Raw genomic sequence first — 15,726 nt, forward strand, 5'->3', positions numbered from 1 at the left:
AGCCCATTTGAGGTCCGCGGGTCTCACGTGCCACGTGGGATGAGAAGGGTAGAGGGACTGTATGTGCCGTACCTGTTTGCTTCCTCCCTGGGGCTAGAACACGTTAGTAGACAACTCTGCAGGGTTTGGGGCTGTTAGTAGCAGGTGATGGCCTCCCTCACACTGTGGTGGGGTGGGCCTGCAGTGTAGACGCTGTAGCCTCAGGCTCTCTGCGTGTCTACACAGGATCTTGACGAGGATGACTTTGATGTGGGAAAACCCAAGAAGCAGCGGCGCTCGATAGTAAGAACGACGTCCATGACCAGGGTCGGTGGAAACTGGTTTTACTAACACTGGGGAAGGGGGAGGAGGGCGGGCAATGGCTGGGAGGCTGTGGGAAAGAGGTCAGGCACTGCAGCCAACAGTGTGAACAGCTTGACTGAGCTCAGAGCTTACAGGATCCATTGTCTCATCCACCCTGAGCTCTCCTGAGCCCCCCACAGGGTGGCAGTTTCCTCCTCAGGTTGAGGCCAGCACCTTGCCTGGGAGGTGGAGCTGTGGGTAGGTGCTAGAGAGCCAGGATAGGGCTGCTGAAGCTTCTGGGACTGCAGAGCCACCCTGTGGCTGTCCTAGGTTGCCCTCGGTGGGTGTGGACTATCAACTCCCGCTGGTGTTTCTGAATCTGGCCTCAGTTTGTGCTTTCCAACACTAAGAATGGGCACATGACTGTATGTGAAAGCTGCGTCCAGTTCATACTATTATAGTGTGCGAGCTGTGTCTCGTCCTGTCTCTCGTTGCTGAGAGGCCAGAGTGCAGTTCTTTGCTATGTCCCAGGAATGCAGCCCCTCCCGTCATCCTTCCTTATGTGCGCTTCCTGTGCTTCTTGTCTTACAGCAACAGAACTTCAAGCAGAAGGTGGTGGCGCTACTGCGCAGGTTTAAAGTGTCGGAGGAGGTGAGTGGGTCAGGGCTCTGTGTCCTGTCTGCCAGCTCTGGTTCTGAACTTCCCATCCATGGTGTGGGTACTGCCTCTGCCTGCCAGCCTGGATGGCAGCTGTGAGAGGCCAGCAACTGAACTCCCAAGTGGTAGTGTGCCGACCCAACAAGGCTGAGCATTGGTTTATATAAACAGTATTTTGGGGAGCAGTTTCAGGTTCACAGAAAAAATAAGTAAAAGAAATAAGACTGCCCATGCCCTAGTTCCCGCCATACACCCTCTTCTGGGCATACCATGACTCTTTGGTTTCTTAGTTTTCTTTCAATCCCAGTCTGAGGTATTGAATTTGTTCATAATCCAAAGAAAATCACAGAACACTCCAGATTCTGTGCCCACAGTAGAGAGGGGACATTTGGATGTTTGATCCCTAAAACATGCCCCCACCTCACCCTGCATCCCTGTGTGCAAGGGCCACACGCAGAGCAGCTCGGTCCCAATTCAGCCCTAGCATCAACACTTAGCCGTGGCTCTTCACACGGGCGGGTGTTGGGAGTGGCGCTTCCCAGCTGTGGGCTCTCCTTGGGCAGCGCATACCCTGGGACTCCGTCAGCCTGGTTCGGTGGAGTAGCCTCTGGGCCCCTCTGTCTTGAGGCTTGCATCTCTTCGTGAGGCAGACCCAGAGCAGCGGAAGGCACAGACATGGAAGCTGCCTGGCCTAGGACCGTTGTAGGCTTGCAGTCGGAGGCAGTTGGACTTGACCATGGAGTTCCATGTTTACCAAGCAACAGGGCTAAGTCTCAAAAGAAACCTGACCTACACAGCTTTTGTTCTAGACTCAGCCTGAAGTTTGGAAAGTTTAGCCAATATCCTGGACATTGGTCAGGGCAAGAACTTTTTGTTTTCATAGAAATAATCTCCCAAATTGTGTAGAATTCATGCAGGTTACCAAGCCATGTGATGTTTCATATCTGTCTGTCCCATTCCCTTTTATGTGAGGAGAAGAGTGTCCAGCCATGGCTCCACCTCTGTGTGGAGCACCCCTCACTACTAGAAGCTGTGGCTCGGCACTGACTCTCTCACAACCCACTAGCTGTTCTGGAGTACGTGGTCACCCGTGTGGGACTGTAGATTAAACAGCCATTATTGTGCTGGAATTAAACTTCGAGGTCTGTGTAACCAGACAGAGGCAGGAGCTGTTGAGACAGCCCAGCAGTTAAGAGCACTGATTGACTGTCTTACAGAGGAGCTAGGTACAATTCCCAGCACATACATGGTAACTTACAACCACCTGTAACTCCAGTTCCAATGCCCCCTTCTGCCCTCTCTCTATCTCTATCTCTATCTGTATCTCTATCTATATCTCTCTCTGTGTGTGTGTGTGTGTGTGTGTGTGTGTGTGTGTGTGTGTGTGTGTGTATTTTGTAAAGTACATCCAAAAGATGCCTTTCATAATATAGTTTGCGGGACTGAAAGGCCAAAGTCGAGGTGTTGGCAGATTCTTCTGTGGAGAGGGCTGGATCTTCCTGGACAGTGGCAGCATCCTCATGTCCTCACACAGTGATGAGAGCAGCACTATCAAAAGGCCTCTTACTGAATCACCTTGAGGGTTGGGTTTCAACATAATTTTGGGGGACACAGCATTCAGATCAAAACCTTTTGTTCCTAGGTCTCAAATTCCATTTCCTTCCCACACACAAAATGTATGCATTCTATCCCAGCATCCCTTAAAGTCTTAACTCACTCTAGCATCAACCAGATTCTTAGATACTAGAGTGTCTGCAACTGTCTGCATCAGATGTGGCTGGGCAGGACTTGTCCAGGTGTGTGAGCAGGAGATCAGTCTGTGCAGAGAAGTTGTCAGCCTGGGGCAGAGATTCTGTTCAAAAAGGGGAAAAGGAAACGGATGCAACTGCTCCCCAAAGTCCAGCACTCAGCAGGGCAAGACGTTCTGCACATTTATTTACTTAGTTACTTACTCTGTGTGTGTGTGTCTGTGTCTGTGTGTGTGTGCCTGTGTCTGTGTGTGTGTGCCTGTGTGTGTGTGTCTGTGTGTGTGTGCCTGTGTGTGTGTCTGTGTGTGTGTGCCTGTGTGTGTGTCTGTGTGTGTGTGCCTGTGTGTGTATGTCTGTGTCTGTGTGTGTGCCTGTGTGTCTGTGTGTGTGCCTGTGTGTCTGTGTGTGTGCCTGTGTGTGTGTCTGTGTGTGTGCCTGTGTGTGTGTGTGTGCCTGTGTGTGTATATCTGTGTCTGTGTGTACGCGCTTCTGCCTATTTCTCACTCCACCATGTGAGATCCAGGGATCAAACTCAGGACCTTAGACTTGACCAAAGTATTCATTATTCTCATTGACCTCAAACATTGAATCTTTAAAGAAAAAAAGGATTGATTTTCCTAGGTATGAGCACTTTGCCTGTATGTGTCTAAGTGCATGCCTGGGGCCCACAGAGGTGAGTAGGGGCATCAGATCCCCTACAACTGGAGTTACAGATGGTTGTGAGCCGCCGTGTGGTGCTGGGAGCCAAACTCTGTCCTCTCTGCCTTTCTGTTCCTCAAACACTGAGTCCTAAGGCTAGAAAACCCTTCTTTGGTTCGGTACTCTCCTCTCGGACATATTGACTCAGAGCTGGGGTTCTAGGACCTGGTGCTGCACCGCAGTGCTGCTGGGTGCAGCCTACAGGATCTCAGATGGCAGCTCGGACCTTATGGCTCTCCTGGGCTGGCGCTGTGGCCTTTCTGAGCATCCCTGCCAGGGATAGGCATCCTGTGACAACCAGTGTAAATGATTACATTTTTGCGAACATGGAGAGTTGGCACTTAGAGTGGCTGTGAAGATTGGCCTGCTGTGCCGTCTGAGGGATTGTTCCTGCTGCCTGGGCCCTGTGACTGAGGAGCAGCTATTTGATCCTGCCCGTCCTCAGGCCATCAGCAGGGAGGCATTTGGTCATCTCCATCCTGTTGGACAGCCCTGGCTCCCTCTACCCATCACCAGTCTCTTCAGACTTTAAGTTTCAAAAGTACTTCATTTTTTTTTTTTTTTTTTTGGTTCTTTTTTTCGGAGCTGGGGACCGAACCCAGGGCCTTGTGCTTCCTAGGCAAGCGCTCTACCACTGAGCTAAATCCCCAACCCCAAGTACTTCATTTTTAATCGTGAGCACATATGGACATCTGTGGGGGTTGTGCACTGACTGCAGTGCCCACAGAAGGTAGAACGGGGCCCTGCATTCCCTGAAGCCGGAGTTAACAGGAGCCTTCAACTACCTGGCTTGGGTGCTGGGAACTTACGCTGGTTCTCTGTGAGAGCAGTACACACTGTAAACCACTGAGCCATCTCTGCAGCTCCTCCTTGATTCTTTACAACCTGGTCTAGCAGGGACCTTTCCAAATCTTTGAAATCCATCCCCCTTGATTTTTATCTCATGTTCCCCTTGCATTTCATTACGAGCTGTCAAGAGAGTTGGAGGTTTATTTCACAGATGCCTCATGTCATCACTTAGGAGCTTTGTTCCCTGAACTCCCGGATCTACCGTGCATTTCTGCTTCTCATAGGTGACCTTTGCTCCGGTTCCCAGAGCCACACTTTTCCCTTTGGGCTCTGCTGTTTTTATCAGGATCCTGGTCTATTACTGCGTACAGTAGCTCCCTGCTGCTCTGTGCCGGTGAAAGCCTTCAGTGATCATCTCAGGAGGCTGTGTAATGGAACAGCCAGTGTGTTGTGCTCCTGGTTCTGGGCTGGAAGTCTAAGGTCAGGGCTGAGCAGATTCAGAGTCCCGTGAAGACCTGTTCTTCCAGGACAGTCTTCACCCTCACGTGACGTACAAAAGGAGCCCACTCCCCCAACTCTTTTTCAGTGGTTACTGATCTTATCAGAGTTCACCCTCTTTCCTGAATCACTCCCTGGAGTCCTTTAACATGACGTTAGGAGTTCCTCTTGGTAGACGCCCTGGCACCATCTCTGATCAGAGTTTGCCTGGGGGAATATAATGTGACTCTGCCAGGCCAAGAGGACTTTCTGGGAGAGAAGAACTCTATATATTGGGTGAGGGGACAGGATCTCAGGCACTGTCCAAGTTCCACTATCTGTATGTTTTACAAAGTGTGAGCACTGTGTTCTAAACACCCTTGACAAGCCATAGAAGGATAATCACACCATGAGGTGGTCCCAGTCCCTAGGTTAGAGTAGTGGACAGAAGGTGTTGGAAAGCGTCCCAGCGAGCAGAGTGTCACTGCACAAGCATGAGGACCCGCACCTGGGTCCCCAGCGTTCCTCAGAAGCTAGTGTGGCTGTGCACACCTGTAACCACAGTGCTAGAGGAGGAGACAGGAAGATCGCTGGGGCTTGTGGTCCAGCTAGTTCACTATGGTTCAGTGAGAGACTCTGTCTGAAAAAATAATGTAGAGAGAGATAGAGGAGGATATTTGATGTCAACTTCGGTCCTGTGATACACAGAGGAGGAGAGAGGGAGAAGAAAGGCAAACATGTAGGATGTTTTGTCAAGTGAGTGTGTGTGGCACTGTTTGCCCTCCTGCTCCTGTTCCTGCACATCCCTCTTTGTTAGCCTTCAGCTGTTAGCCAAGTAGTGGCACAGGCCTCTGTGGGCCCTCATACATGTCAGCATCACTTTAGGTCTTAGATTCGGAGCAGGACCCCGCAGAACATGTTCCTGAGGCAGAGGAGGACCTGGATCTTCTCTATGACACGCTGGACGTGGAGAACCCCAGCGACAGTGGCCCTGACATGGATGATGATGACAGTGTCCTTAGCACCCCCAAGCCCAAGCTCAGGTAAGCCATACCAAGTTGAAACTGTCACTTCCAATAAGCCTTAGCCTAGGTAGAGCTTTCGAGCTGCCTGGTAGTCGTGTTCTAGAATGGTCTGAGGTGGTTTGGGTTGACCTGTTGTTATGACCCATGTTTTACCTTGGGGCACCAAGGGCTTGGACAGCTCTCAGAGGGTAGACCAGGACATGCTGAGAGGAGGTAGGACAGAAGGAGTCCAGGTTAGTGGGTAGACAGAGCCAGGCAGCTTCCCGATGGCCAGAAGCTAAGGATGCCTTTGTGGAAAGGCAGGGGTGGAAGGGCATAACTACTCCTGACCCTCTGGAGCTGGGTCAGGCATCTTCTCACAGGACCACAGGGCTTGCTGTCCATTGGGATCTAGAGACAGGCAGAACCATCTGGAATGGGGAGGGGGAGCAGCAGGGGACGAGTGTGAGCTGGAAGGTTCTCTGTGGGCCAGAACTTGGTCCCTGAGGCAGGCTCCCTGAAAGGCCCCAGAGTGTTCCCTCTCCTGCCCCGCCCCCCTCACCAACAGCCCTGAGGTATAGTAGGGTCTGCTGTAGAGGCATCAGAGGGAAGCCCCCTAATGCCCCTCCTTAGTTTGGCTGAGAGGACAGATGAGCAAGCCTCGCCTAGAGCAGAGGGCGAGAAAGGAGAGCAGGCTGGTCTGCACACGTGACATATGGATATGCGGGCCCTGGAAAAGCTAAGCCCTCATGACAGATAGTGTGCAGACTTCAGTCTCCGCGTAGCTACTGAGGACAGGAAAACTCAGGATGTTCCAAAAAAAATTAAAGATCCTTCATAAGCTTTTTACAGAGAAGCACACACAAGACACTTGGATTTCTCGTGTCTTGAAGTTGATTAACCAGAACTCTCAGTATGCCAACACTGTGCTTCTGCAGGGCTCGGCTTCTCACACCTGTAGTCTCAGCATTCAGGAAACCTGGACCTGGAAAACTTAAGTAACTGAGTTTGAGGGCGGCTTGGGCTGTAGAATGAGACATCGTTCCAAAAATAAACTCCCAACACCTATTATGTCCTGCTTCTGGGGTGGCATCCTCAGCCTGACTTCTTTTTTTTTTTTTGGTTCTTTTTTTCGGAGCTGGGGACCGAACCCAGGGCCTTGTGCTTCCTAGGTAAGCGCTCTACCACTGAGCTAAATCCCCAGCCCCCTCAGCCTGACTTCTTTTTTGACCTTGTCTTGCTGGGCTCAGGTCAGGGTGTTAAACTGATGTCTTAGGGGATGTCCTGTGAGTCAAGCAAGCCAGTATTCCCGTGCTCCTCCATCTCAGTCCTCCGTGTCTCAGCACTGCTCCTTCTTGTCTTAGATCTTCTCTTTTGGGCGTGAGTGTGTCCTCTGCTGTAGTGTGACCTCTGCTGGGCCACATTGTGTTCACCGACAGAGACAGGATCCTCCCCATCATGAGCCCCATGACACCATGATGGCGCAGTCCCTGGCCAGCTAATGCCTGTAGTTCTGGGGTGATGTGTGATCACTGTGGTACCATGATCCTAAGTAGTCACAGACGACACCCTGCACCTGCAGGTCTCTGCGTAGCCTTCTCAGCCACATGGACCAGCAGCAGATATCCCGCCAGTGATTTTAGCCTGAGTTCTGTAACCTCCCTTGGTTTTCTGCTTTCCTCGTCTCCTTATCTTCACTCACACTTAATCTGTTGAAGATAGATACATTCGTCCAGGTTGATCTGATTGTCAAGAGTTGGCCTGGCTGATCTAGAGTCATGACTATTCTGGATTAGTCTAAAATGGCTTTGTCAGGCTTGGTCTGATGTAGCCTAGTTGGTGTCAGATCATGGGTGTTGGTCCAGAATAGTCCGGATGTGTCTAGGATGGCTTAGTTGTTCTGGACCTGCCCGTGATATCCTTGTGCTGTTGAAAATGTTCTTCTGAGTCCTGTAGTCTGGTTGTAGATCTCAGCGTTCTCAACAGGGCTATCTTAGTTACGATCTCATTGCTGTGAAGAGACAGACACCATGACCACAGCAAGTCTTATAAAAGGAAAACATTTAGCTGGGGCTGCTGACAGAGGCTTAGTCCGCAGGAAGCATGGCAGCATGCAGGCAGACATGTGCTGGGGAAGGAGCTGGAGGTTCTGCAGGAGGAGGTCGTCTGCAGGAGGAGATAGTCTGCATTAGGCGTAGCTTGAGTATGAGAGACCTCAAGCAGAAGGAGAAACCTGTCCCCACAGTGACACACTCCTTCATCGAGGCCCACCTCCTGATAGTGCCACTCCCTGTGGGCCAAGCATTGGCACTCATGAGTCTATGAGGGCCACATCTATTCAAACCACCACAAGGGACATCCAGAGTGACAGCCACTCTCCTTGAGCTGTTGGCTGCCCCACCTGGGGTGAGCACCACAAGCAGAGGGGTTTTCTTGTTTTAAATTACATTTTACCATGGTGGGAGGCATGTGTGCACAGCACAGGAATGAAGGCCAGACGACAGATTGCTAGGGTTGCTTCACCCCTTCCCACCTTGTGGGTCCGAGGATCAAACTCAGTGTTAAGGGCTAGCAGGTGCTTTTACTCACTGAGGCGTCGCAGCTCTGGAACACATTTTCCACTGCTGACTCCAGAGCCAGCGCAGGAGCTCTGCCCACCTGGAGTTGAGTCACTGCAGACTCCTACCCTGTGTTCGGTTTCCTCAGGAGCAGGCGTTCAGTCATACAGTTCTGCCGCACTGTATCTTCAGATGTCACTCTCCTCTGTTGCTGAGGTCTATGCTGCCGGCCCTTCTGTGCAGTGGATTGAACCTCATTTTCAATGTATAAGGGACCTTGGGAATTAATGTCTACCCCTCCTTTCCCCAGGCCTTACTTCGAAGGCCTGTCCCACTCCAGCTCACAGACAGAGATAGGAAGCATCCACAGCGCCCGGAGCCATAGGGAGCCTCCAAGCCCGGTGAGTAGGCCATTCCGGGCAGTGCTGAGACCCTTAGACTGTGCTGGCCGTCCTCAGCCTTCCCTGAAGTGAGTCCTGATGCCAGCCAGCCTGTACCTAGCTGTTGTGTCCTGGGCTCAGAGTGCTGCCCAGTACAGGTGCATCGTGTACATGTAATTCGGAGCTCACAGTCTCTGAAATTCCCAGCTAGTCTCCTGGGCTTCCTCCCACCCAGAAGTAGACATCCTGGTTCTGCAGCACTGGCCAATTCCTGTCTCATCACCCCCAGGCTGATGTCCCTGAGAAGACAAGATCCCTGGGAGGCAAGCAGCCCAGCGACAGCATTTCTGACACGGTGGCCCTTGTAAGCAGGCATGGGGGCATTCATCTATATGACCATGTGCAGCAGACCTCAATGTACAGACCTGCACGTGGAGGGTTTTGTGTTTGCATACTCTGAAAACATGTACCACCCTCAGGGGTGCCCAAGCTGCCCAGTGACCCTAGGTTCATCCTGTGTGAATATTGGCTGGGAGGCTCAAGTGGATAGCTGTGTCCCTAGCCTTGCTATCAGACCCACGCCCTCACGGAGTCTCTGATAATGTTCTGGTGGGTGGGGTTCCCAGCAGGTTTGGTGCTGATCATAGTTGGTCCAAGAGCTACTTGTAGGAGAGGAGTACCTCTCCCCTTGCACGTGACTGTGCCTTATGCAAGACCTGAGGTTAGAGGAAGCCCAGAGCCTTACCCTAACCAGGGGCACAGGGACCGGAGAGGCACAGAGAATGCACATATTTCTGCATTTGGTGCTTACGGCTCCTTCTCAATCCATCAGAGTATGCCAGTCCCCCGGGAACCACCAGGGCAACCTGAGGAGAGCCCAGAGGCTGAGACCTCTACCTTAGATGTGTTCACGGAGAAGCTGCCACCCAGTGGAAGAATCATCAAGACTGAGTCACTTGTCATCCCCTCCACCAGGTGTGGGCTTTGTGCTAAAAGACTTGGCGCACCTTCAGGACAGGGTCGTAGGAAGCCATTTGGACACTAGCAGTTCTGGCCATCTGCTGGCCCACAAACCTAAGGCCACAGTGCCCCAGAGGGACCACTATGTCCATGCCGCTGGGGGTTTGGGTTGCTGGGGAGATTGCAATGCCACCTCAGAGGGTCCGCCAGGTGGGGATGGTGGCAGCTGTCGTGGGGCAGCACAGTGTGCAACCTGCAGTGAACATATGGCTTCCACCCCAGCTGTTCTCTGCCATTCCTGGTCTCTAACAGGTCAGAGTCAAAGCCAGCTGGCCGCCGGGGCCGGAGCACATCCCTGAAGGAGCGGCAGGCTGCTCGTCCCCAGAATGAACGGGCCAACAGCCTAGACAATGAGCGCTGTCCAGACACGAGGAGCCAGCTGCAGGTTAGGGGAGGAGCTGCCCAGGCAGAGCAGAGAGAGGCCTAGGGGCCATGAGAACTGGGCAGACCTGGAGGGCCTGCTGTGAGAAGACAGGTTAGGTCCTCTTGTCAGGAAGCCTGTTGATCCTGGGGCTAGTTGTAGCCATCCTATTGTTCTCCCGCCACCCAAAGTCTGGGCCAGTCCAGACTTAGGGAGCTCCGTGTTAGTTAGGCACCTCCTTAGTAGCCTCCATGTCTGTGGGTGGTATGGAGTATGAGGCTCAGGGTTGGGAGTTGAAAGACCTGGGTGCTGCATTTCCCTGGGTGGACACCTCGGTGTCTCTAGATTCCCAGGAAAACTGTGTATGACCAACTGAACCACATCCTCATCTCCGATGACCAACTCCCTGAGAATATCATTCTCGTCAACACCTCTGACTGGCAGGGACAGGTAAGGGACAGCCATGTGCCCTGCCCTCTCCTGGGCAATGGGACGTTTCTGTGGCCTGTGGAACAGCAGTCTGTGCTGGGGGAGGGGGTTTGGGGGTGGTGATCAGCACTGCCTGGATATCTGGGGACTACCAGGTGCCGTGCCAAGGTCACCGTCCCTTTCTAGTTCCTCTCAGATGTGCTGCAGAAGCACACGCTTCCTGTGGTGTGCACGTGCTCTGCTGCTGATGTGCAGGCTGCCTTCAGCACCATTGTGTCCCGGATACAGCGATAGTGAGTCTGCCGCTCCTTCCTCACCCGGGGCCCTGTCCACCCTTGGCACCCCTGCCCGAGGATTTCCTGGGGCCCCACGTCCCAGCCCTGCCTGCCACTTGAAGACAGGGAATGTTTGGTCCTGACTGTCGTGGATGGTTCCAGATGTGCTGCCCATAGACCTCAGGCAGCTTCACGTGGATCCCAGTGGATATCTTGAAGCTCGTGTAGGGGTGATGAGGGGCTCCACGTGCAGTTGTCCCAGCAGAGGTCTCGAGCACAGGTCTTCTGGCCCAGACAGACATTCAGCTCCCCACCCCACAAACGCAAGCTCAGAACTCCTGTTGGCGGGGCGTCCTGGGTTCGGGGCTCCCTTGGGATCGTGTGGCAAGAGCAGCTGTACCTCAGGGGCACAGGCTTCCCAGACCTCAGCAGGGTGATCCTGGGACAGAGACAGTGAGGCATCTGTCCCTCTCTGCCCCACCCTCTTGGGACCGCAGCTGCAACTGCAATTCTCAGCCACCAACCCCTGTGAAGATCGCTGTGGCGGGGGCACAGCATTACCTCAGCGCCATCCTGCGGCTCTTCGTGGAGCAGCTGTCTCACAAGACACCGGACTGGCTCGGCTACATGCGCTTCCTCATCATCCCCCTGGGTGAGCGGCCGTGGGCCACTGCACCTGTGGCTAAACCTGGGCGACCTCAGAGACAGGCCCAGCCTGGTGAGGGTGGGGGTACCAACATGACATCTTTCTGTTTAAAACTTCACAGTTATTTTCATTGTATTGGAAACCCATGTGTGCCAGGCATCACCACCTAGCACTTGGAAGCAAAGGCACCAGGCTGGGTAGTAAGACCTGTTCTTACGGTCATGTTCTTTCCCTCTCCTTGACCAACGTCTTTATTATCATACGGAATGTGTTAGAGGGCAAACTAGTTTCCGGGATGGTCCATGCTGGTGCCCATCACAGATCGCTCCACATGAGCTTTGGTTGTGTCATTAGAAAGTCCAGTCGGGGGGCTGGGGATTTAGCTCAGTGGTAGAGCGCTTGCCTAGGAAGCGCAAGGCCCTGGGTTCGATCCCCAGCTCCGAAAAAAAGAACCAAAAAAAAAAAAAAAGAAAGAAAGTCCAGTCGGCCTTTAGAGGTTGGCATGGTCCTGTGGGCTTGGACGGCAGGAGCCTTTTGGCTTGTGCAGATCCTCTAACTATAAAACACAGCTGCTCGGGGCCTCGCTCGTTGACCAGTCGTGACGTTTAAAGGCGGTGTCTCACCTGAAGGCCGTGTCATATCACCGTCCTTGGTCTTCCTGCCTTCGCCATGGCTTCCTTTCATTTTATTCCCCTTCCCTGGGAGAGCGGCAGGAAGGGGGAACTTTGTCGTTGCTCTTCCTGCAGACCTACGGTAGCCTACTGCAGAGGGGCTCAGGGCAGCAGGGTTGTCTGGGGTTGGGCAACTCCACGTGGTGATGGCTTTCCTGGGGTTCCCAGGCTCCCACCCTGTGGCCAGGTACCTGGGCTCTGTGGACTACCGCTACAACAACTTCTTCCAGGATCTGGCCTGGAGAGACCTGTTCAACAAGCTGGAAGCCCAGAGCAGTGGTGAGGCCTGGGCACTGTGTTGGTGAGGGGGGCTGCTCGTGCATCCACAGCCCCTGCCCCTGGAGACCTTCCATCACAAGAGACCCCATTTCTCAGGCTCAGCTGTGGGACGGGAGGGGGAGTTACGGGGCTTCACTCACCCAGCCTGAGGTTTTACCCTGCCCTACTGGTAAAATGGCGTGGGGCAGGTGCGGGGTGGAACAAGCCTTCAGCATGTGAGAAGGAACCTGCGCCCCGAGTCAGAGGCTGCTGGGAGGGCAGAGGTAGAAGAGAGCCTGGGACTCCGCCCAGAGCTGCTCCTGGTCACGGTCGCCGTGCTGACCCTCTGCCGCCTCTGCCTTGTGCAGTGCAGGACACACCAGACATCGTGTCACGCATCACCCAGTACATCTCAGGAGCCAACTGTGCTCACCAGCTCCCCATCGCAGAGGCCATGCTCACCTACAAGCAGAAGAGGTAACATGGCGGGCCAGGCGGGGCTGGGGACCTAGAGAGGTGCCTGGACCCTCTGTTCTCTGTAGGCTGTGGGTTATACCCCTCCAGGGTCCAGGATGAGAAAGCCGAGTGTGGCAGGACCTACAGTGAGTGCTTGTCAGATCAGTGTAGCAGGTTGGGTTTTCAGAGCTGCTCCTTTTGTGCACGTTGGCATTCTACAGGCTGTGGTAAAAGGCACTGGTTCTGTTGTCCTTCTCTCTGGCCATGTTCCTTCCTTATGGCTCCTTCCCCACAGGTCCCCTGACCCTGGCTTTGGCTTTTAGGTGAACAGTTAGATCATGATCCCATCTGCCCGGAATTGGGCAGTGCTCAGAAGTTCTGTGTGAAAGATTGGGCAGAGTGGGTCTGAGCCTGGGCCTAGACCCTTCCTCCCAAAAAGCTGAGGGGCCCTGGGCAGGACCTCCTCAACTCAGGGAACTAAACATATCTGCCTTGGCTCAGACCTCTGGACATTGTAGCCTGCATGCAGTCAAGGAGAGTTCAGTACCCAGAGCCTAAGGTAGCCTCCTCCTTGGTGTCCAGAGTGGGCCCAACAGCCCTGCTCAGGAGAAGCAGAGACCCTGCAGCCAATGACAACAAGGTTCACAATCTCTTTAAGTTGTGTGTGTGCCACACACTGCCTGCCCCAGACCAAAAGGTAGTTGAATTGGAGGCTCATCTGGTGTGGTAGGTCAGCAGAGGCCAGCCTTGCTTCTTGACTGCCTGAGGCTCAGGGCAGATCCACTACACAGATCCTCCAGGAGCCCTTCTGCCCCTCCTGAGTATGTGGATGACTTGTTGCTGTTCCTGGGTGTCCTAACATGTGTGTTTTCTCTCTTGGTGGCTTTCCAATAAAGGAAAAAGCATTTTCACTTTGACTTTACCCTGAGGTACATTTCTGGCCTATACCCCATCTGTCTCCAGGCTGGTCTTTGGGGCTTGTTTAGCAGGGTCATTGGCCAAGTGCATGTCCTGGTGCCCCAGGCAGGGTCTCCGTCTCTGGAAGGGCACCTATGAACCCCTTTCTCGGAGAGTTGCTGCTAGACCCTGTTAGGGGGGTTGTGCTTCTAAAGCCTCTTGTTAAACTAAGCACTGCTGCTGGTGTCTGGACAACCCCACGATGCCCTTGCTCCTAACAATAGCAGAAGTCTGGCCACCCACACGGCCTCAGACAGGCAACACCGCCGGTGCTGCTTTCTGTGTGCGAGTGTGGAGGTAGGAGGTCAAGGAGCTGGCCCGGTATGGCAGGTGCCGTAGCTGCTCCCTGCACTATAGAATCAGCTCCTAGGGCCAGCAGGGACACAGATGAGTTTGTCATGTCTTCTCTAATTTCTCTGGGGTGGCAGCCAGGCTTCTGAGGCCCTGAATAGGAATGAAGTGTCTGTCTTCCCTGTTGAGGCCTCACTCTGGAAACTTGAGCTACTCTCGTTACCCCGAGAGTTGCCCTTCTCAGTACTGACAGGGTCCTGCCCACTGTCTGCCACAATGGCCTCAGGGTTTCTGTCTCCTGGAAAGAGTGCTGGGGACAGAGACGTGGGTCCAGGTTCCTTATTGCTGGTAGTGCTGCTACCCATTACCCAAGCCAACTGGACACAGGAAGGTCCTTGAGCACCAGTTTTCCCTGCTAAACAAGCCCCTAAGTGAAGAGAAAGACCAGCCTTCATACCTCTCTCCTGCCTTGAGGCTTGGCCCATGCCACCGGCTGTGACAGGAGGAGCCTGCAGCATGCTCTCCTGTGCTGTATAAGTACAGAAAAACCAGGCTTGAGGAGGCGCTCTCTGTGCCCCATAACTCCCTCTGCCTGTGATACAGTAGTGACACCAGCACTAGGTAGGCACAGGTACCTGCAAGGAACCAGTGAGGACCCAGACTTGCCTGGCCTTCCTTGTGAGTGAGAGAGCTCTGGCAGGGAGGTGCCTGCCCCTGCTTGCCTCTGAACTGAAGCTGGGAATGGAGCTCACCCTCTGATTGCCATCAGATTGCTAAGCTCTGGGGTCAAACTGGGATAGCACAAGCTCCAGGCTGCCGTTCTGGTGTGTGTGGGTGAGCTAGGTCCTCAGACCTCGGCTCTGTGTCTTTGGTATCGTGGCAGGTCTTGGGAACAGATCAAGGACATGGTTTCTAGACTGCCAACCACTTGACTTCCACGAGTACCTGTGCTGCAGGCCCTGGCCGCCTCTGCTGTCAGTTAGCCAGCTAGTGTCACTGCTGGTGCACCCATCCTGGTGCCTCTGCATGGCCTAAGACGCAATGTGGCACTGCTGTCATGGTCGCTGTACCTATGCTGGTTCTGTCTGCATGGCCCTGACACAGCTTGGCTTTGAGAAGCTTCTCCATGTTGCAGTGTCTCCTGTGTCTTGTCACAGATGGCCTTGTCAGCTGCACTCTGTCCCCAAGTGTCTTAGAGGATAAGCGGCTGCCCTGCCATGGTCCTAGAGGGCCCTGCAGAATGACTGTGGGTGGCTGGGATGTGGTGGGTTAGAGCCACTGCCCTGGGAACCTCCATGCTTGCCTGCTTTCTAAAACCTTCTGGGTCTGAAGTGGATGGACACAGGTAGTGCAGATCTGGGCCAGGAGTAAAATAATTTACAAGGGATAACAGGTTTCTTTTTTCAAAACTGCCCTCCTTAGAAAGGAAAGGGAGGCTGGGAGTTAAGTCATCTCCAGTGGGCTGGCCAAGACCCCTGCCAGGTCTCTATAGCCCACTGGTCTATCGTGTGGGTGCGCTGTGAGTCGGAGCACTGGGAACAAGCCTCTGCCCTACCAGGGAGATGACTGCCAATCCTGAAAGCTCATGTCCAGAACAGGCCACTGGTTGGCCACACACCTCCCAAGTGTTGTTGCCCACAAGGCACCTCCCTGAAAACTGTGTTAGGCATCACATGCTTCACTGCAACACCTGCGGTGCACCACAGCCCCCGGCCTACATACAGGGAGAAGCCCTGTCTCCCTCGGGATACCCCCACACCTAAATACA

At 53.6% G+C, this 15,726-nt stretch overlaps 1 protein-coding gene across 10 annotated transcripts in view; it reads left to right on the plus strand.

Annotated features, from left to right (window-relative positions):
- The window catches only part of Pacs2 (phosphofurin acidic cluster sorting protein 2), a 59,728-nt gene that overhangs the window by 37,258 nt on the left and 6,744 nt on the right, over positions 1-15,726 (plus strand). For 3 of the 10 annotated variants that reach the window (XM_006240668.5, XM_017594526.2, XM_039113423.2), the window contains exons 7-19: positions 226-306; positions 874-933; positions 5,538-5,695; positions 8,525-8,615; positions 8,884-8,958; positions 9,427-9,569; positions 9,867-9,999; positions 10,321-10,425; positions 10,591-10,697; positions 11,177-11,331; positions 12,165-12,275; positions 12,623-12,731; positions 13,607-13,639. In XM_006240668.5, coding sequence (XP_006240730.1) covers positions 226-306; positions 874-933; positions 5,538-5,695; positions 8,525-8,615; positions 8,884-8,958; positions 9,427-9,569; positions 9,867-9,999; positions 10,321-10,425; positions 10,591-10,697; positions 11,177-11,331; positions 12,165-12,275; positions 12,623-12,731; positions 13,607-13,639 — 1,361 coding nt within the window. The remainder of the gene's footprint in view (positions 1-225; positions 307-873; positions 934-5,537; positions 5,696-8,524; positions 8,616-8,883; positions 8,959-9,426; positions 9,570-9,866; positions 10,000-10,320; positions 10,426-10,590; positions 10,698-11,176; positions 11,332-12,164; positions 12,276-12,622; positions 12,732-13,606; positions 13,640-15,726) is intronic. The other 7 variants (XR_005506363.2, XM_017594524.3, XM_063262529.1 and 4 more) reach the window with 7 other exon arrangements.

Source organism: Rattus norvegicus, chromosome 6 (assembly GCF_036323735.1).
Source record: "Rattus norvegicus strain BN/NHsdMcwi chromosome 6, GRCr8, whole genome shotgun sequence".
In the NCBI taxonomy this organism is placed as follows: domain Eukaryota; kingdom Metazoa; phylum Chordata; class Mammalia; order Rodentia; family Muridae; genus Rattus; species Rattus norvegicus.